The 19486-nt window shown below is 50.6% G+C and overlaps 5 protein-coding genes across 5 annotated transcripts; 2 read left to right on the forward strand and 3 right to left on the reverse strand.

The window, feature by feature from the left end:
- Positions 1-7474: 7474 nt before the first annotated feature.
- MIND_00762700 (uncharacterized protein) lies at positions 7475-8713 on the reverse strand (the record flags this gene model as incomplete). The annotated part of the gene is made up of 5 exons (XM_037364322.1): positions 7475-7675; positions 7731-8047; positions 8107-8185; positions 8214-8569; positions 8629-8713. 5 exons carry the CDS (start codon positions 8711-8713, stop codon positions 7475-7477), a joined length of 1038 nt encoding a protein of 345 aa, XP_037219966.1.
- An 844-nt stretch (positions 8714-9557) lies between these two features.
- MIND_00762800 (uncharacterized protein) lies at positions 9558-10849 on the forward strand (the record flags this gene model as incomplete). Its single annotated transcript, XM_037364323.1, has 12 exons — positions 9558-9654; positions 9705-9768; positions 9828-9896; positions 9945-10013; positions 10065-10112; positions 10164-10226; positions 10277-10324; positions 10376-10438; positions 10496-10570; positions 10623-10685; positions 10735-10779; positions 10831-10849. The coding sequence occupies 12 exons, from the start codon at positions 9558-9560 to the stop codon at positions 10847-10849; spliced, it is 723 nt and encodes a 240-aa protein (XP_037219967.1).
- A 1732-nt stretch (positions 10850-12581) lies between these two features.
- On the reverse strand, positions 12582-13138 carry MIND_00762900 (SBDS domain-containing protein; the record flags this gene model as incomplete). Its single annotated transcript, XM_037364324.1, has 5 exons — positions 12582-12802; positions 12842-12880; positions 12921-12932; positions 12982-13003; positions 13046-13138. 5 exons carry the CDS (start codon positions 13136-13138, stop codon positions 12582-12584), a joined length of 387 nt encoding a protein of 128 aa, XP_037219968.1.
- A 458-nt stretch (positions 13139-13596) lies between these two features.
- On the forward strand, positions 13597-15181 carry MIND_00763000 (RING-type domain-containing protein; the record flags this gene model as incomplete). Its single annotated transcript, XM_037364325.1, has 6 exons — positions 13597-13610; positions 13658-13755; positions 13811-13985; positions 14035-14513; positions 14563-14948; positions 14999-15181. The coding sequence occupies 6 exons, from the start codon at positions 13597-13599 to the stop codon at positions 15179-15181; spliced, it is 1335 nt and encodes a 444-aa protein (XP_037219969.1).
- A 1388-nt stretch (positions 15182-16569) lies between these two features.
- Positions 16570-18006, reverse strand: MIND_00763100 (uncharacterized protein; the record flags this gene model as incomplete). The annotated part of the gene is made up of 18 exons (XM_037364326.1): positions 16570-16616; positions 16670-16695; positions 16749-16785; positions 16848-16873; positions 16924-16960; positions 17012-17037; positions 17085-17121; positions 17174-17199; positions 17248-17284; positions 17337-17362; positions 17415-17451; positions 17502-17527; positions 17577-17613; positions 17662-17687; positions 17737-17773; positions 17825-17833; positions 17890-17907; positions 17955-18006. The coding sequence occupies 18 exons, from the start codon at positions 18004-18006 to the stop codon at positions 16570-16572; spliced, it is 567 nt and encodes a 188-aa protein (XP_037219970.1).
- Positions 18007-19486: the final 1480 nt, after the last annotated feature.

Genomic DNA, 19486 nt, shown 5'->3' on the forward strand with positions numbered 1-19486 from the left:
TTGATGTAAAAAGTTGGCGCTTGAAGCAGACGAGGGCCAAACAGTAGAATCACCGTTTTGAGCATGTTGATCAGAACGAAGTTTCGAGAGCACCAGTAGGCAAGTGCATTTAGCTTGAGTTGTAAAGCTAGCACCGTGAACGCCAGCAGTAAGATGTCATCGGCTTGAGCCATAATCGCAATCCGTACTGATTCAAACAGGAAGTCGTCGGAGTCAGGTGGAAGGCACAAGTCAGACATGAATAGGTTCCATAAGATTGGGGACGCCGGATCTCCGGTCAGCAATCCCATTGCTGCTTTGTATGAGTTTGCATCCTCACCACCATGTCGGACAGCGTAGGACATGCTGGCATAGGTTTTTCGGAGCCAGTCAAAGATTGGGCCCGAGAAGCCTAATTTGTGTAGCTTGACCCAGAGCGAGGGTTGGTCAACCGATGGGAAAGCATTGGAGGCATCAATGGCAGCCACGTAAACAGTCTTACTATGTGCTCTTGCCCAGTCACGAATGCATCGGAGAACAAACGGGTTGTTGTTAGTTCTGTATTTGGCGCGAAAGCCGTTCTGCCAATTTGGAATGAGATTTCGTGTATCCGCCCAAAAGGTCAGCCTTTGATGGATGAGGAGCGTGAGCACTTTGAGAAAGCAGCTTTCCAGTACAATAATCCGATAGCTATTTGGGTCTGTTGCAGGTTTCTTTTTCTTCAGGATGCCTATTACTGTGCTCCGGAGCCAGATAGTAGGGCTGTCGAGATGCTTGATGCACTCGTTGAATAAGTCAGCCAGGATTTCACTCTCAATCTGCAGTATACCCGCGTACGATGTGCCGTCGTCATTCGGCGCACTGTCCGAGTCATGCAATTCAAGATGGTATTTTGCATCATCCACGTCATCCGGTGTAAATGTTCGAGAGAACAGTCTTTCCGGAGTAGTATCTATTGTGCGCTCGGGAATTTGGGCATATATGTCCCGGATAATCTTATGTTGCATTGCGTCGAAGGAACTCGGGAGGACTGCGGGAGGGTTAGATCGCTCTTCAAAGACATTCTTGAGAGCGGTTGCGTGGACTGCAACAGGTGCAGGTTTTGGGTCAGCTATTTTCCGTAATGCGCTCCAGAAAGCGCCCGGTGATGTCGCTTGTGTGAGTTTAAGTCCATTTCTGGCCCTAATCGCACATATTTTTGGGCGCCCTCGGTGTCCCGCTGGGTACTTATCGCGTGGAGGCACTGTGGGCACATCTGAATTCTGACCATTGTCGGTAATGTCAGCGACAACCTTCCGAGTGAGAAGCTGTGGCTGGCTAAGACTTTCCGCATTCAGAGGGTGCTCAACGGAAGGCGGCAGAGAAGAACCCGGTTTAATAGTTGCTGATTCACACATGGCTTTTTGCGGCTATCAGGTGGCCATTTTGCGGGTCAGTTTTTGGAATATGGTGGAATGAGATCGGGGCAGCGCGCTGCTGAAGCAGCAAGTTGAGCAGTTTGAGGAGGTCTCCATTTTTGACTCGCCATCCCATACCTCTGTGGCGTTCAGAGTGATAAGTAACAGCCCGTATACCATAGGCGGATCGGGTGGAGATTGCCAGGGATTTTGCAGGGTTGGCTTTATAGAGGGCAATTGCGATTGCCATGAGTTCTGCATGGTCAGGTGACTGCACTCCGAGTAAGCGCAGTGACACATTGCGCAGGGCACCCGGGCCCCAGTATGCTGACGCAGTAGCGGAGGCAAAGATCTTTCCCACGTTTTTGCACATGCCATGAACGGTCACCTTCACCGGCAATGTCACAACTCGTACTGGTCCGAATACATGTGTGAGCTTGGTTTGTTCATCTTTTGAGGATTCAAGTGCTGTAATGAATGCGCGGTCTAGGTCAGTTTCTTGTGGCAAGACTATTTCCACTTTTGCGTCTTTTCTTTGGATGTGAGGCCGGAACAGATTTAAGGTGAATTTCCATGTTAACCTCAACGCATACTGCAGCATGGTCATAACCATCTTCTCGATCTGCGACTTCAAAGCTTTTTATATCGTCTAACAGATCCGCTGAACACAGTGCATAGTCGATGATGCTACGTCGCGAAGTGCTGTTATATCCCTGGAAGGATGTGAACTTGCGGCCTCCCTCGCCAAATCTTTTGGCGCCATTCAGAATTGCAAGATTATAGTCTGTGCAGGTGCGCGCCACACCACGACCTCTTGTTGTTATGACCTTATCTGGGGAGTCCCGTTCTCCTTCATCCACAAGAGCGCCCGTCAATGACCCGGTCCGAGCATTCAGGTCACCAAATTGCAGCATCATTCAATTGTTCGCATATGCGATTGCAGTCGAGTTGGTCAAGGCTGCAACAGGATCGGCCGGTAGTACACCAATCCACGTAGTGGTTTCGGGCAGTAGATAAGTGTTGAAGACCAGAAGGTCTTCAATCTGAATTACTTGCATCTCAGGGCCAGCGAGGTCATCACATATTTTATAGGGAATACGGGATGCAATAACTGCAGCAACACCACCCCATGCGGGGCCAAAGTTTGACCGTTTCTTACGAGGTTTGCTTTCAATTAAGTAACCGTGAGGCAGTTCAATTGCGTCATGCTCATCCACTCGTAGATGTGTTTCTTGAAACAGGTTGACATCAAAGTTACGCAGCTTTTTTATGAAGGTTGGGCAGCTCATTTGTACAGCAAAGTTACCTCTGATATTCCAGCTTTTGATTTTCAGAGAGTGCTGGACTGGAATTGGTAGAGAAGGTATAAAATCAAGGGAATCATGGGAAGGCAACAAAGGGGATGCATTCGCAGACACACTACTTGACAATACTAGACTACCGCTGTACGGGACAACATGAGCTGCCCTTACGCATTTAAACGCCTTGCAACAATGCCGGACCATTTACCACGGGCGCTGTTCCATCCAGTTGGTGACGAACCAGTTAGCGGCTGCGGCATGCTCCCACGACAGAGCGACATAATGCTTGTCGTCCATTTCGCGCGCTCCCATGTGTCGCATGTTGGGGCGTGAAGCGCATGCCCTCGTTGATTATCTGCTTTGCTTCGCTGAGAGGGTTGCCACGCCAGACAACTGGCCCGAAGACGACCTCAGTGCCAGTTGGGTAGGAGTTGCGAGCCGGGGCATATGGGACAGCAGCCGCAAGGGCGGAACCCGTTGCCGGAGCCGTGGGGATTGCTGGTTGAGCGGCCATCCAGACAGCGGGGGCAACAGGGTCGCCAGTGGCCGCCACACTCGCGTTGGTACTCGCGCCCGCCAGGAGCCCAAGGATAGCATTAGCGGTGTCGACAGCCATAGTCGACGCGGTGGAGTCAGCCCTGGCTCGAACTTCCCGCGTAGCGTCTCTTTCTTCCTCGCGCGCACGTTTTTCTCCCAAGGCTGCCGAGATTGAGTTGAGCGTCGAAATAGCCGGCATCGAAGACGCAACAGCGCCACCAGCAGTGGGTGCGGAGAAGGCGTTAGTTGGGAACGCAATGGGTCTGGGAGCCGTCGGCACTGCGTCGATGATGGCTGGCGCTGGCACTGGGTTGATCATTGGCGGGGCAGGGGACGGGTCTACCGCATCCGGTGCAGTACGGATCATATGAGTTTTGAGGGCCTCGATAACCGCTTCCAACTGAGCCTTCACGGCCTGGATTTCATTCGCCGCCTCAATAAGGACGGCCCGATTTTCGTTGGCAGTGTCGTTAGCTTGGAGGGCCACATCTCGGACAGCGTCGATGCCGAGTTTGATATCCTCTTGAGCAGCAGTCAACGCGGTGATTTCGGTGGTCAGTTTTTCAATAGTTGGGATGACGCCGTCAGGGATGGGGAAGACCGGGCCATGTCCTTCATGTAGGGTTTGTACGGTCATCTTTTGACGAGCAAGCAGACCTGGACGATGAACGTCAAATCTGTTGTCAATTAATTCAAGCAAAAGTGACGCACTCTCCAGACGTCCGTCCATGGAGAGCCAGCTTTCGCGGTTTTGCTCATGGACTTGGGCAAGGCCGGCTACAACACGGTCGAGTTGCGCTTGCATGGCAATCCCATCCTTGGCGGTCCAGCGAGTGTTGGCGAACGGAGCTGGCAGGCCCAGGGCAGCGATGAAGGGGTGGGCCGTGGGGGCTTTGTCCTTTCCCTTCTCCTTGTCCGCTCCGTCAGCAGGAGCTACCTCGCTGTCATTTCGAGAGAGGGGCGCAGTGGAAGTGGTGACTGGTGGAGTATTCGTTGTCGCAGTTAAAGAGTTCGACACAGACTGGCTTGCGAGCGCAGTGACGGGCGTTGATGACGGCAGTACTGGGCTGAGTTGTTTTGTTTGCGGACGGAAGCCGCATTGGAGGCCTTGGCGGTTATGAGAAGGTTGGAAAGCCACCGGGTGTAGCCGAGAGTGACGTGCCGGGCATGTTGGGGTTGATAGGGATTGGATCGAGAGCCAACCCAAGATCAGTCTCGCCGGAGTTTGCATCGGGCGCGTCGGTTTGGGTGTTGGTGGACAAGGCTGTCATCTTTTTGAGTTGGAGGTGGGAGAGCAGAGAGAGCTTATGTTTGGAGAGGGTTTTTAATTTATACTACTGCCTATGCGCACGTGTCTGGAGTCACCTTCTAAGTAGTTGTGACTTATCAAGGGACAGGGGAAAAATAAAAGCAGGACAACAGTAGGCTATTTTTGAGGGGGGGTGGTGTTCAAGAGCAGAGCAGGTTTGTATCCAGTTGTACTCAAGCTGAACAAAGCAAATGCATAGACGATGAAATGTTCTCTCGGTGAGTTCAGTAAGCGAGCGCGGACTTCGAAGTGACGGCACTTGAGCTTCTTTCCGCCAGTCAATCTCCAGCAGACGCCAGCAGAGACTGCTCCGTAGCACTTAGAGAAGAGAATGGTGCTGGCTGAAGGTACTGGTCACCGATTTTCGTGCAAGCAACAGCTTGTTATATAATTTATTTTGATTTTCTGTATGTACTTTGAGCCTGCGGTCCCTCCAAGTGAGTAGCGTAGGTTTGTACGGTGGTCACTTGGGTCGGGAGCGAGGAATGTGGTTGGGGAGGTGGGAATCGGAGGATGATGATGGTGGTAGAATGAATCAGAAAATGGAAACAGAGAAGACAGCTCGTCCAACTCGACCAATAGCCCTAGTAGGATTGTCGGCTTCCAAGCTCAAACAACGCATCCATCGCCCTGCTCCTGACGTCGACGATCGCTTCTCCCAAGGGTATCCGAAGGGCGGTGCCTCAGACAGCACACAAGTCGCTAGCGGGTCTCAAGTGGGAAATGGTGAATGAGAGGTTTTGGTATAGCTTGTTCAAATACGTGTAACCACCAGTGTTGTGTACTTTGTGCATCCTTAAGCTTTTCCGGGATCCTATCGATTCGTTTGGATTCCGCTACCTCTGGTCAAATCTTCCCCGGTGCCTTCCGAATCCCTTGAGTCCGCAGAGCCGTTGACAATTGGGTCAAGGAGTTTTGGCGTGAAGAAGCCCCGAGCAGAAGTTCCCGGATGGAAAGCACAAGTCGGATAGTTGAGACCACAGTCAATTCTTGTTTCGGGTGGAAGGCATGGAGCCACGGGAACGAAAGTGAGATCACATCCGCATGTCGCAGACCATCTGGTTAAATACGTGGTCAATAACAGTAGGATTTACTCGTCTCGCCCCACCATCTGCGTCGAACAATGAATGGTTGTCAATTCTCGAGTGCTTGTCGCTTTCTGCTCTGACTTGCGTCTTCGGAAAGGCTATCGTCTATATCGGATCCGAAGTTTTTGAAGTAAGTGGCTACAAGCCTTGGCTTCCTCCTGCGCTCACTCTTGTTAAGTTGGTGACGACGGGGTCCTTGCTGCAAGATCTAGAGCTCTTGCCGGCCTGCCGAGTGTGTCGGATGTCTGAAGGGAGATGTTCCAGCGGGGTTTGCCTGATGAGATGCATAGACGCTCAGCGGCATAGGCCACTGTGGCGAGAGTATCTCATCATACCATCCCCGGGAGGGAACACGGCGGAAAATGCTCCTTAGGTGACCGCGATTTATCGAGGTCATCGTTGACAACGGGAATGCCATGCACACAGACGCGGTCCGTCAAGTTTCTTCTTACAGCGAGGCGTCCAAGTCCAAACCCTCACAAACGTCTTAAGACGGGGTGACGACTGGATCCTTTTTGCGAGGGCTCTTGCGGGGGGCCGGGTGTAGCGGACATCTGGAAGGAGATGTTTCGGCGAGGTTTGGCTGATGAGTTGCATTTAGAACGCTCGGCGGGGAATTGGGGCCCTGTGTCATTTATCAGGGTCAATCATACGAGCCGTCTGTGGCGAGAGTAACTTCATCATACCATCCTCGCGCGGAAACAATCGGCAAATGCTCCTTAGGTGGTCGAGATTCGTCGAAGCCATCGTTGATGACGGGAATGCAATGTGCACGCAGCATTTCGTTCAACTAAATCCTTGCGGAAAGGCCATGCAGATCCGAACTCTCGCTGTTGCAACCTTTGCAACTCAGTTACCGGGACGGAGCAGAGGGATGAAGGGAGCGGTTGATGTTGGCGCGAGGGAAACAAATGCTGTCTGATAATCGTGTGGTGGAGAGTTTCGGGCTTAAATAATTGATTTCGTCAACTAAAGCGCGCGTCTGCACGGATACTTCAAGTTTGTACTGGTTGCAATGAGTGAGCGATAGAAACAATGTGCGTGAATAGAGTGAACCTAATGCCCGCAAAGCCAGCAATCAACGATGACATCAACGCCCGGAGATGAACTACCTGTCATCTGGTGAGCGGGAAACGATGCTCCACGGACATCAAGAGCATACTTACAACTTCAGAATCTGACGAGCAATTCTTCTTTGTTCCTTAAAGCGCGAGCCAATGGCGCATTACTTGCATCTGCACTGGAAAACTAGCATTAGGCCCGGGACACGGTGACACTCATGGTCGGAAAATATGGATTTCAAGTTTTGAGGACGAAAATGGAAACTTTTGGACGCAGAATTGCGAAAGTTTTGTTAGGCGTATGGACTTTTGAGGCTTGTGCCATACTGTATGTTGGCCCTTGATGGATTGCCATGTTCGACGTTTGGAATGATTTTTTGGGGAAATGTTCCGCCTGTGGTCGAGTGTCACTGGCATTGTTGAGATGGTCGAGCATAGGTCATCGGGAAAAGTTGGTTGGAGCACACAGCGTAAAGGCTTTCGAGCAAAACTACCCGACGCGGAGTTGGTCAACTTCAAAGAGATGTGTGATTAGTCATCAGGCCGTGATTTCCTTATCAACTTGGGCACTCAGAAATAGCAGCCACTACTTAACTCATGGGCCAGGAAACCGTTGATCATGATCACAACTGGTGCTAGCAGTGCAACATGACCGTAGAATAAGACTTGACAAAAAAAATGTCACTCGGGGGGACCTATAAGTATGGCCTTAATAACATAACATAACACAACCGCAGATTGGACTCATGGGCGTTCCAGCCAGAAGCTACTCGTTGCGAAGATAAATATACACATGCTCTTTCTATACTTTTCCATGGCGCTCATCCAGTGTTGACAGACTGAATATCGTGTCGCTGGGCTGGGCCGAACCAGCCATGGACAGGGACACCTGAGGCGTAAACCGCATGGTATCTGCGCTAACTGTTCCTCGGGATTTCCATGAAGGTTCAGCGCGCGATAAGCCCAAAGAAACACGGGCGACAATCAAAGTTGGCGCAATGCCCTATTATAGATTAGCTCTAACCTTGATATGTAGCCCTCAAAAAAAATAAGTATACCGTCATCGGCCCCAAAATCGCCTGTGGGTACCCGTCCGCGACATTCAGCGAGCCCATGGCGATGAACGCAATCAGCGTGGCTGAATACATGGCGGCAGACTCGACCACCATTTCGATCACACCGCTATAGCTCCGCAACTGCCCGAAACTCCCGCGTGCCAGAAGGACGATCCGAATGACGATAAGCAGCGTACACAGGACCGTCGTGCTGAGTGACAGATAAAAGTATGGGTTGGAGAACTGCACATAGGCATCGGCCGCAGTGGCTTTGTTCAGCAGAAATCGGGCTTCTTGGGCCACACTGAGATATCCGAGAACTGGTCGTTCGTGGTGTCAGTCAACGTTGACGAAGTACATCAAGAAGAGAATCTCTTACGTGCACCAGTTATCGTGGAAAGTGCCGGTATTGTAACTACCCGGTAATCACGTCCCCAGATGGTCCAGCATCTCCAGACCTATCGATTAGAGTTGAGATTGGTTGACAAATATTGGCAGATAACTTGCCAAAATGGAGTCGGCAAAGAACGTGTTTGTCGCAAAGACTGTTGCCTCCAGGATTTCGACAGATGGGCGCGGGGATGAGAGGTAGGTTGCAACAGACAGTGGGGTCTCTCCGTTAAGAACGAACGCGGTTTTGACAATGGACCACTTGGTCGCCAGATGAATTGTCGACATTGCAAACATGACCACAACCGCAAAATGCAGTCCAAAGCTGTCTAATTGAAGTTGACGTCTAGAGACTATGCCGAAAGCGTTATTTTGTGTGTCCTCATTTGAATTGAAGGAACATTTCGAACCGATAGAGGCTACTGTGACACCAAACAGCGCGACGTAAATTCCTGCCAGAGGTAGAGTTGGTTAGAACATGTCACGAAAATCTTTGAAGTGGGCTACGTACCATATACTAGGGATTCAAGGGCTAGCATATCAAAGTAGACTTCTAGAAGTGGTCGGACAGCAGCATAGTCTGCATTGGAGGACATCGATCGTGACGACTGTGAGGGAGAGCCTTCCGACCCTCCGTCGCGGTGCTGGGTATATGAGTGACCGCGGGCCGTGCGGCAGATTTCTCATGTCCAACACCAGAATAGCGCGCCCTGCCACCTGTTCAAGAACAGCACACTGATATCTGTCCAGCGCGATATTAACCGTGCTCAAGTTTGGCTCTGTATATGCCTATCCCGTGTAGTTGGCCAGTACGAGTGCGCTAGTCGAGTCATCCAATCAGACCTTGGTGGACAGAAGCGAAGATGAAAAGGTTTGGTTGACCCACGTCGGATCAAAGCTCGGATCAACTGAGCACAGCCAACATCAATTGTCTGCAACTCTGTCCAACACAAGATGGACCTGACTGTCCTGACCTCACACTTGACCTTAACTGGCGTCTGGCTCCCACCTTTGTATCGTCGGCCACTCGATTGACTTGTGGCATCAAGAAAAGTCTATTTAAACCCACTCGGCAAATGATTTACCAATCTCAGCATCCCAAAGTTTTCCCCTCTATCAGCCATGATCTCTTCCAAGTTTCGACGTCTTCCTTCGTTTTGGATGTCCCGGTTCCAGAACTCAGCACGTTTCTGACAGACTGAGAGCCACATGTACGTATGCTTCGCCTTCGATTATGCATGCCACTTAGTGCTTATTTTCGTCGTTTTGCAGACTTTTGCGCCTCGCCTGCTCAGTACTTCGCCTCCGAGCTCCCGCCCTCAAAAAGATATCTATCACGAGCCAATGGGAAGCAACTTTATTCGTGCCTCTTTATCCGGTTCTCGAACACAAGAGCGCTGTTGGCGCTATGTATGGGAGGCGTCGGAGGCTTAAAAGCTGATGAGAGTGTCAATATGGACCCTCAGGACCATTTTATTTCCAGAAATGAAAGCCACACTCGCGCTCCTCGTTGTTCTCGCCGTCGGAGTCGCTAATAGTATGCCTGAGCTCTCCCAGTGATCATGATATAGAGCTAATGGATTGTAGCATCTGCTCTAGCTATCGACAAACGGAATGTGCTCCCATTCAACGTCTATCCTACACCTGCCCTGTAAGGGACTCCTACTAGTCATATAGAAGGGCAACTTGACACATAACCCAATTTTACAGCACAGCTGCAATCGAACTGAGTAAACGCGCAGTTGAACCTCCTTTCAACATTTATCCTACCCATGCCCCGTCAGCTTGTGTACCCATGCCGATCCCTTACGCTGATAGTGCTTGCAGCGAGGCCGCCGAGGGTGTGAAGGAACGCAGCGGAGTCCTCCCTTTCAATATATATCCGTCTCTTGCTCCGTAAATGCTTCCACCCGTGTAAATCTAGATTTTTGGCTCACTTTTCCGCAGCGAAGAGGCTCCCGATGTCGAGGAACGCGGCAACGTTGGGTTAGCCCCGTAAGCAATCTATTTTGTCGACTTCCCTTCCAATGAATATTCTCTCTGTAGCGAGGCAACTCCCCACGGCGAAGTTAACATCCTCCCATTCAATGTTTATCCGACGCTTGCCCCGTAAGTGATGTTGTTGCATGCGGGAATTGGGTTTGGATCTTCTCCGGCAGTGAGACAACTCCTCGCGTCGAAGAACGTGGCAACGTTGGGATAGCCCCGTAAGCAATCCATTTTGTCTACTTCCCTTTCAATGAATATTCTCTCTGCAGTAAAGCAGCTCCCCACGACGAAGTTAACATCCTCCCATTCAATGTCTATCCGACGCTTGCCCCGTAAGTGCTACATAGTAATATCGCACTCGGGAACTGGGTTTAGATCTTGTCTGACAGTGAGACAACCCCTCGCGTCGCAGGACGCGGCAACATTGGCATTCTTCCGTTCAACGTCTACCCAACTCTCGCTCCGTCAGTGGTTCTAGTTATATTATGCCAGAACGCTTATGGTCCCATTCCACAGGGAGGCTACTCCGGACCTTGAAGAACGCTGCCTTCCGTTCAATATCTATCCTACGCTTGCACCGTGAGCGATTCCAGTTCTGCTGTGACAAGATCATGAAAACCCGCTGCAGCGAGGCCACTCCAGTCGGCGATAAACGCGCCCCTACGCTCGTTCGGTGAGTATCTTTCCAGCCACCAGCAGCTTTGCGTTCTTATACCAGTATCAGCAAAGCGCAGGGATGTTAAGGACAAGTCAAGTGTTTTTGGTCTCGGGTTTTGAGTCGAAGTGGACCTTTTTTCGAATGTTTCTATGTAAATTCAAGTTGGATTATATGAGGTGTAACTATATTGTGAGTTTGTCAGCAATGTTTTGTCTACAAAAAGCGCATCGTCAAATCTTTGGTGCCGATGTAAACGTCCACTCCCATCGCGGGCCATTCCCTAAACGGCGCCAATAACTCGTCAGCGGGCTTGCATCCTTTCTCCACAGCATCCACCTCCAGCTCTAAGAATTGTCCATCCAGGAATTCCGACGGCGCGTCTGCATCGACGAGCATTGTCAACTCGCGGAACCCCTGTTCGCGTTTATTGATGAGCACGACTGCGAGGGCCAACAGCATGTTCATGTCTGCCGCGTTGTCGTCGCCATACTTGGGTATAATTTCCCCGGCGATTTCGTTGCAACCCAGAACCAGCTTTTTGAGCGCAACGAGGGATTCAACGGAAATGGTGAAGAACACAGTTGCGCACGAACGTGTGGGGCTCCACAGCTCCAACACCTGGAGACAGGCGTACAGGCCGCTGTCGGCAGACAGGGATATGCGGGTCAGTTGGCAGAGCATTGGTCGGATGACGAGTTGGTGCAGCTTGGCCGGCTGACTGCGCTGAAGAAATTGGTCGATGGTTTCTTGCTCGTAGTCGTCGCAATCCAAGAGCTCCAGTCTCTTTAAACCTGGCAGTGTGAGGTATGCAAGCGTGTGTCGTCCGTCAGGAATGTTGACCAAGTCTATATCCAAACTTTCTTTCAACACAAGTGTCTCTAACTTGTGCTGTGGGGCAAGCGGTGCTAGCATCTCACGGGCCTCGCCTTCTGATGTCGAATCGTCAAACTCGATGTTACAGCTGACGAGGTTGGACATCTTTGGAAAAACAAGCGCGAAGCCGGTCGAGGTCAGCTCGCCGGTGAATGAGCGAATTTGGTGCCAAGGCAGGCTAATATCGGAGGGCGGAATGCGAATTATACCGACGCTGGAAAGTTTTGGTGCGGATTTGAACGGGGTGATCGCGCAGTGAGTATGAGTGTAGCGTGTTGTGCCCGTGTGTGTGACCACAAGGCTTTCGAGAGCGGGGAAATCGGTCGCGGCGAGGGCGTTACCGATGGCCTCAATGTCGGTGATGTGAAGCTCGATTTCAAGGCGAACGATACGAGGCGCAAGTATTTGCAACGAAGCAACAAAGTTCGCGAATTCAATCGGCGCAGTATACTCATTGAACCACCCAAACCCGCCTTCGCTCTGCCCGGGTGTAGCTTGTGGACCAAGAGAAACGCGAATTGAAATCTGCTGGCTGAGTGCCCTGCTTGCCCATGCATCGACAATTACCGACGGGGACTTGCCTCTGACATCATCCGGAATAAAAACAGGAATATTGCACCATAATGCTTGAGTATTGAGCGCAATGTATCGCCATTGTCGACAAATCTGGAGCAACAGAGTTGGTGCACTGCGCGCTTTCGATTCTGCCAAGTCCCAGTCCGGTAAGCAGGCTAAGAACACCATGGCCGTGAGCTCTGCAGGAAAGCGAAGAATTGACATGGTGGTTGTGAGAAGAAAAAAAGCTACACGCCAATGATCCGACTTTCGTTATTCGGTCCAAAAAAATACGTAGCTTCACGAAAGCAATGTCGATTGCAAGTGGTAATACATTTGTTTGGTTTAATACGGTGGCAGCTTGACCCAATCGAAGCCCAAAAGAGTCATCATACGCGGGGTCCACCTCGGTCGTTGTTGCCACGGGAAACGTTCGAACCCGTAAATGTGGACGATGTAACGCCGTCTGTGCTCTGCTCGCGACCCTTCTCCAGAATAATGGTTACGACGTCGACATCTTTGTGTGTCTCGAATACCGTGTCGAGTTGTTGATTTGAAGGCTTTCCGAGGACACCTTGGGCGCCCTGGGTCGACACGAAGACTTGGAAGGCTGAAGTCAATTAGCATGGAACAAGCCCGATAGACAGACAGAGACGGACAGTCGACGACATCCGCAAGTGGGATTGACCTAGCGCCAGATCAGAGTGCGGCACGCGAGTGAAAGAAACATAAATACTTGTCTGAAAAGTGGTCAGATTTACGATCGTCAACGATCCGAGCTAGACGTACCACCAGCTTTCCATTTCTTGAACTGTGAACAAGAGGAGGTCAGGTATTTTAGGGATTAACGAACGATGGGACTTGCCGATTCGGTGTTTACAACTACCGTAAACTCTTCCGTAGATTGGGAGTCAGGCTTGTAGATAACTTTGCTGGTGGCAGGCATGGTATGAGGGGGTGGTGGTGTTTGGTTGTGTGTTGGAGGTATGAGTTAGGTTGTGCGCTTCCGAAAGAAGGCTTAAGTAGGGGGGAGGTGGCAGTGCACCCATGATGCAATTGACGTCACGCGAAAAAAATTGCTCCAGACTCGGAGCCAGAAACAGACGTGTCCCGGTGGTGAAACACGTTCTATGGACCTGCTATGGGCCGTGGAGAGCCTCCAGGAGCTTCTATGGTGGATTCTCGGCCATAGGAAAAGCCCTGCACAACGAAACTGGGAAAAGCATAGTAGACGAGGGTGGCGCTAGCCAAGATAGCATATAGAAAGTAGTGTCGACTTCACACACTAGACCAGAGCTTGCCAGTTACCAATGGTTTGCGTTGTCCTCATGAGCGATCAATAACTAAAGATTATTATCAATCATCCACTTGCCCTCCATCAACTCACACTCACTTCAAAAAAAGATGCCTCCGGACAAGTACGAACCTCAGCTCCACCTTTAACCCTTCTTTAAAACTCTGCTAGAGGCAAGAAACGTGCTCGGGATGAGGACGTTGAGTCCAGCCGCTCAGAATCACCACTCACAGACCTGCCTGATGAGGAGCCAGGTCCTGCTCGAAAATGTCCCACTTTTTGTCTTCCAATCGCACGCGCACGCTTTCTGACGCAGAGATGCAGACCGCCGCCAACGAGAAACCCGCGAATGTCCGGTCTGCAATGAACGAATCCCGACTCATTTGTTGGCGGCCCATGCTGACCTGGAAGCCGAACGAGTGGAAGCTATAGTTCGACGCATAGGCGAGACAGATATTGACATTGAGCTGCTGGATGCTCTTGAAGCAATGACAGAGGAGTACGATAATCGTCGTCTTATGTGCGCTTGATAACTAACGTTTTCCCAGTTCCACCATCGCAATATTAACCCGAGCGCGCATACGAACCCGACAGTCCAGAGGCAACGCTCAGACTCCAACAGAGACAGACCGTGATCTTGTCGCAGAAGCATCGCACAAAATTCAAGCAATAAAACGGCACCGCAAACAACGTAACATAAAACTCAAAGAGCTGATCCGGGGAGACGAAGCTCCTTCGAGCAGTCATGCCTCGTCGTCGCGACTGCGGGAAACTTGGAGAAGACGGGGAACAACAGGCGGAGGAGCATGCGAAATTGTTTGCCCAATTTGTTTGGTTTCAGTGAGAGGAGATACCGATGTCCTGGATGCGCATGTGGACGCCTGTTTGGCGGATCAAGCCAGGAGACTTGAAGAGCAGAGAAGAGAGCAAATGTCGGATCGAAGGGCTGCAAGAAGAGTTGAGCGCAGCCTTGATGTCATGGTAGTTGACGAAGCCGACGGCCCTGGCCATGTTGGTGATGTCCGGGGTTCTTACTTTGCTTCTGCTTTTACCACGCAGTTTGACGAGAAGAACAGGCACCGGTTTTGCAACCCGGGATCCAAACGCTCAGGATATCGATGATGAAATCGACATTGACGGAGACGATGAAGAGGTTTTTGGTGGTATCCAATTTACTGAACGCGACGTTGTGAATGCGTTCCCAGCAACAGAACGAATACGTCCCACTGAGGATGGCGAGGATATGGAGGTGGACATAGACGGGGACGGAGAAGAGACTCTGCGTGAGCTCGTCGCTCAAGGAAAAGTGATCAAGCGGGACCGACCAGCCCAACAGGTTCTGGATAGTCACCGGCAGACGTGTGACGAGGTGGACAAACTTGAGCTGGCTATTTTGACAGCGAAGAGTCGCGGCGACCAGGCATCACTCATTGGGCTACTTCAAAGCAAGATTAAACTTCTCGTGCGTTGTCCGTGATGTTTTCCAAGTCTCGCTGAGATAAAGAATCATAGGAATCTCGCACCCCTTCCGTTTGCCGCATCTGTATCGAAGCTTACACCGACCCCACGGTTTCGACGGGTTGCTGGCATACCTGTTGCAAAGAATGCTGGCTCCGCTGCCTTGGCTCGACAAAACTATGCCCAATATGCAAGCGGATAACCGCCGCCACAGATCTAAGGAGGATATATTTGTAATTTCTCGCACTTTCATCATTGCATGTTACAGTACCACACAGAACAATCAAAACAGATCCGAACACAACACTCCATCGCCGACAAAGCACCACGAGCTTAGGCCTCACTACGAACATGTTTTATAAGGACCCCTCCTTGCCGCAAAAAACTCAAAACTTACGGGAGTTGGGTCGGGTAAATATTGAAGGCACCAATCTGACGCTTCCCTTCCGTATCCGCGTTTCTGAAGATGAGCATGAATGCGGATCGCCTATAACATCGAGGGCCTACGGAAGCAGAGTCGGGTAGATGTTGAACGCCCCGATCTGGCGCTCCTCAACGGGCTTTGCGGTGTCTCTGAACATTGTTGTCAGTTCGAGAAGAGCGGCTTGAAGGCGCGTACGGAAGGGGCGTCGGGTATATATTGAAAGCGCCTATCTGGCGCTTCTGGACAGGGGTTGCGTTATCTCTGGCAATGGCCCAGTATCAACTCGGGATGAACAAGGGCTCGAAAGGATCATACGGCAGGAGCGTTGGGTAGATGTTGAAAGCTCCGATCTGGCGCTTCACTGCGGGCTCTAGAATTGCGAGCAAAAGTTATGTTTTGCGAGATTTCGCGACGGCGACTCACCGACAGGGGCTGCGGACACTGTGATGATTTCAGTGGAATGGTCATGGAAGGATCAGTACTAGACCTACCCGAAGCCACGGCTAATGCGAGAGCGACGAACAGGGTGGCAAAGGACTTCATCTTTCTGGCGCTACGTCTTGCCTGTAGTACGCACTGGACTTTATACCATCCGTCGACAGCGTTATTAAAGAGACCGAGTTTGGAACCACGAGTGACGAAAATTGTTAAAATCGATGTCCTTGGAGGAAGGGGTCTTTCATTGGTTACAGATAAGCTCAACTCAGAGGCACCATGCGCGAAGAGCTTGACGCTGACCACAAGTGAATGGCTCGAATGCAGGCGGGTTTTCAACATCACTTCTCGGTGAACGGATATCAGGCAGCGAGTTCGGGATTTTCGTGAGAACAACAACAGAAGTCGGGAATCCTGCCCATTGAGACTCTTTTGTTGTCAAGACGTGGAGTCGCAAAAGATGGAAGAGGCAGGTGACCGTGTTCTGTCCGCGGCCCGAGAATGGTGGGCTATTTTGAGCGCATAATCAATGATAAGATATGGATGTCCTGGTTCCGATGCAAGTTGACAGTTCGGTTCGTCTTTTCAGCTGACCGGTACAAGTCGCTGAGAAGTATGCTGGAGAAGAACTCTTGGTCATACTAAGCGATATTGCCTCGTTTGAGCTAAGAAAGCCATTCCGGTCGATTTCTTTCACATCTGCCAGTGGAAAGCCAACATGGATATTCAATTCGACCAAATACAACATGACAAGAATGATTCACTTCTACTCCTGCACAAGCGTGGGATAGATATTGAACGCGGACTCCGTTGCTTTAGTATGTTAAGAACTGGCACTAATGCGGACGTTTGTAAGGACCGCTTACCGCGAGCTCCCACGAGTTTAGCATCCCTATATGTTTATGTTAGGACAACAACATAGAAATCGGATAGAAGATGACTTACGGAGCGAGAGTTGGGTACAAATTGAACGGCTTGTTTTCTAAGTACGAAAAAATTAGTTAACTTGCCGATGGTTGACTGCATAGCTAATATTCTGCTCACCACGCTCCTGGACACGCGTACCTTCGCTAGACAAACCATAAGGATCCTTACAAGATAAATGAGCGGCGACACATACGGCGCCAAGGTCGGATAAACATTGAAAGGCTTGTTTGCTGAGCAAGGTTTAGTGAGAGACCTGAAACGCTCAATGTGGACGAGCTTACCGCGCTCTTCAACACGCGTACCATCGCTATGCAGACTATGGAGCTTCTGATATCATGGAACATGGATGCTTACGGCGCGAGCGTTGGATACACATTGAAAGGCTTGTTGGCTGACAAGAATTCCAGCTATCTCGGGTATCAAGAGAGACTGGATTTGCTCACCGCGCTGCTCAACTGGCGCACCTTCGCTGTAACAATGGTCGATACTAGTATCAATCCCAACAACAGCAGCTTACGGTGCCAAAGTGGGGTAGAGGTTGAAAGGTTTATTTTCTACAGGTAAAGGATCAGTGCCCATATCAAGACTTGTTTATTTCTCACTCACCACGTTGTTCGACCGGTGCACCTTCACTGAAGCGGAAATTGATTTCAGCACCAAGCTCTTACAAAGCAAAGCACTTACGGCGCCAAGGTTGGGTAGACGTTGAAAGGCTTGACACCTAGATATTGTGTTAGTTCAATATCCCACTTTCAACTATATTCGACCCACCACGTTGCTCTACTGGCTCGCCGTCGCTGGATGAACAGTTTATCGACGCAACACGGTGCAATACCGGGGCCTTACGGTGCCAAAGTAGGGTAGAGGTTGAAAGGCTTGTTCGCTGCGAGGACGGTGAGCCGAGGCTTGATTATCTTGGAGGCAAGCCTACCACGCTGCTCAACGGGTGCACCTTCGCTGGAGAGACGTTAGTCAAGGTTTTGATACCCGTTCAACGCTTGCTCACGGAGCCAGAGTCGGGTAAACATTGAATGGCTTATTGCCTGCACAAAATTTAGTTGTTTTTAGATGTAGTACCGCGATAGGTTGCTAACCACGACGTTCTACGGAGCAGGTAAGATAATTGAGAAAATCTCGAGAAAATTATCCAGGAGCGTACCGACTGCGAGACCAGATACTACGAAAAGATTAGTGGCAGCTAATGAAATATGAACAATTAGAAACCTGAAGCAAAGACCACTGCGAGGCTGATGAAAAGAGCAAGCGAGGACTTCATTCTTCAAGTTCTGGATAGGTGACTGCGAACTGAGGACCTGTAGTTCTTCTGTGCTTGCTTTATAGCAGACTTGCGGTCGCTTCTGACGATTCGATGAACCGTCGACCACGGGCCATGCCGTTTAGGAAAGCTGAATGGAATGTGAAGAGCTGGCCCTCATACAGCGCTCAGAGGAGTAAGCGCAGGCAGCCATTGGCTAGAGATTGTGCCGAATTTGGGTGTAGTGTATTGAGTTGAAAGCGTGCAATTAGAAGAGGCCAGTAGCCATGCGCAAAAGTTTGTCGAAGACCGTCAAGGCGAGCAGCTTGACACGAGCCTGGCAGTATTGCCATCTTCCCAGCTTGATGTTCAAGTTGGCCGCCGCCGTTCAATGTACCTTTTCGCGAAGAGAACCTCAAATTGAATGCGCAAACAATGGAACGAAATCTAACTTGACGAGTGGTAGTGCTTAGAGTTGTCATGGTTGGGCCGTTAGCGGGGCCGTACGCATCGCGGTGACCGCGCGCAATTCTCCAGGTTGATGACATGGGGTCCTGGTTGAGGCAGATTGAAAGCGTGCAGTTTCAAGTTCAAACGTTCAAGGTCGCTTGACAGATGGGTCCAGCGTGACAAGTCACTCTTGTCACGCGGTTGGTCAGGGTTGGTCCTTGCATGAACAACACCTCACAAGAATCATCGAAACCCAAAGGCTACGCACCCATCGGATAGTTGTGGCATAAAGTACTCTAGTAAGTCACTATGAGGCTGCGCGCACCAACGGAAGTCCCGGGGACTGTGGAGACCAGTTCCAGTCGGCGTTCCAAATTCGCAATGCGGTCTTCGATTTGGACTTGGGCTAGAAGTGAAGTGTCGAACTTCGTTGTATCTTTTGTTGCCACCGTCAACCAGTTCTGCGGTCTCAACGGACCAACAAGCAAGTGACGGAATTGCGCAACTCAACTACGTTGTCTCGTCGAAGAATCCTGGACGTCAAGGGATAAGCTGACATTCGCCTCATTGGGAAACAATCGTCTGAAATGGGAGACCAGAAAACAGAACTTTCGAAGGTATCGGGACCGAAATAGCTCAGGTGAGTTGAAATCGTCTGTAGGATTACTCAAAGCTAATCGCGGTGCTACACTGTAGCATCTTCGCCTATAGTTCTGGCTCGACTCTCGCCCAACTCTCACCCAACCTATCTCTGCTCGAATAAGCACTGGACTGCACCCCTGTTGAGTTATGAAATCATCAGAGAAGCGCGGAAGTACTTCCTCGGAACCGCACGAGTGCAATCCTGATAGACCTTTCTTTGATCTGTCGAGACACCAGCGCTCGTGCAGCCTTCTATTTGATCGACCCCGGACTCAATCGCATCCCGATATCGAGATGAATACCTTCGAGGCTTTCCCGCGTCGGCTCAATTTCACGTTTCTCGTGACTATTCTTGCAGCTAACTTTCCCATTAATATCAGCTGGTCCCTGTCACCTCCTGCGACGCGGA

The sequence above is a fragment of the Mycena indigotica genome, assembly GCF_014461135.1.
Source record: "Mycena indigotica strain 171206Taipei chromosome Unknown Mind.scaff0006, whole genome shotgun sequence".
Classification (NCBI taxonomy): Eukaryota; Fungi; Basidiomycota; class Agaricomycetes; order Agaricales; family Mycenaceae; genus Mycena; species Mycena indigotica.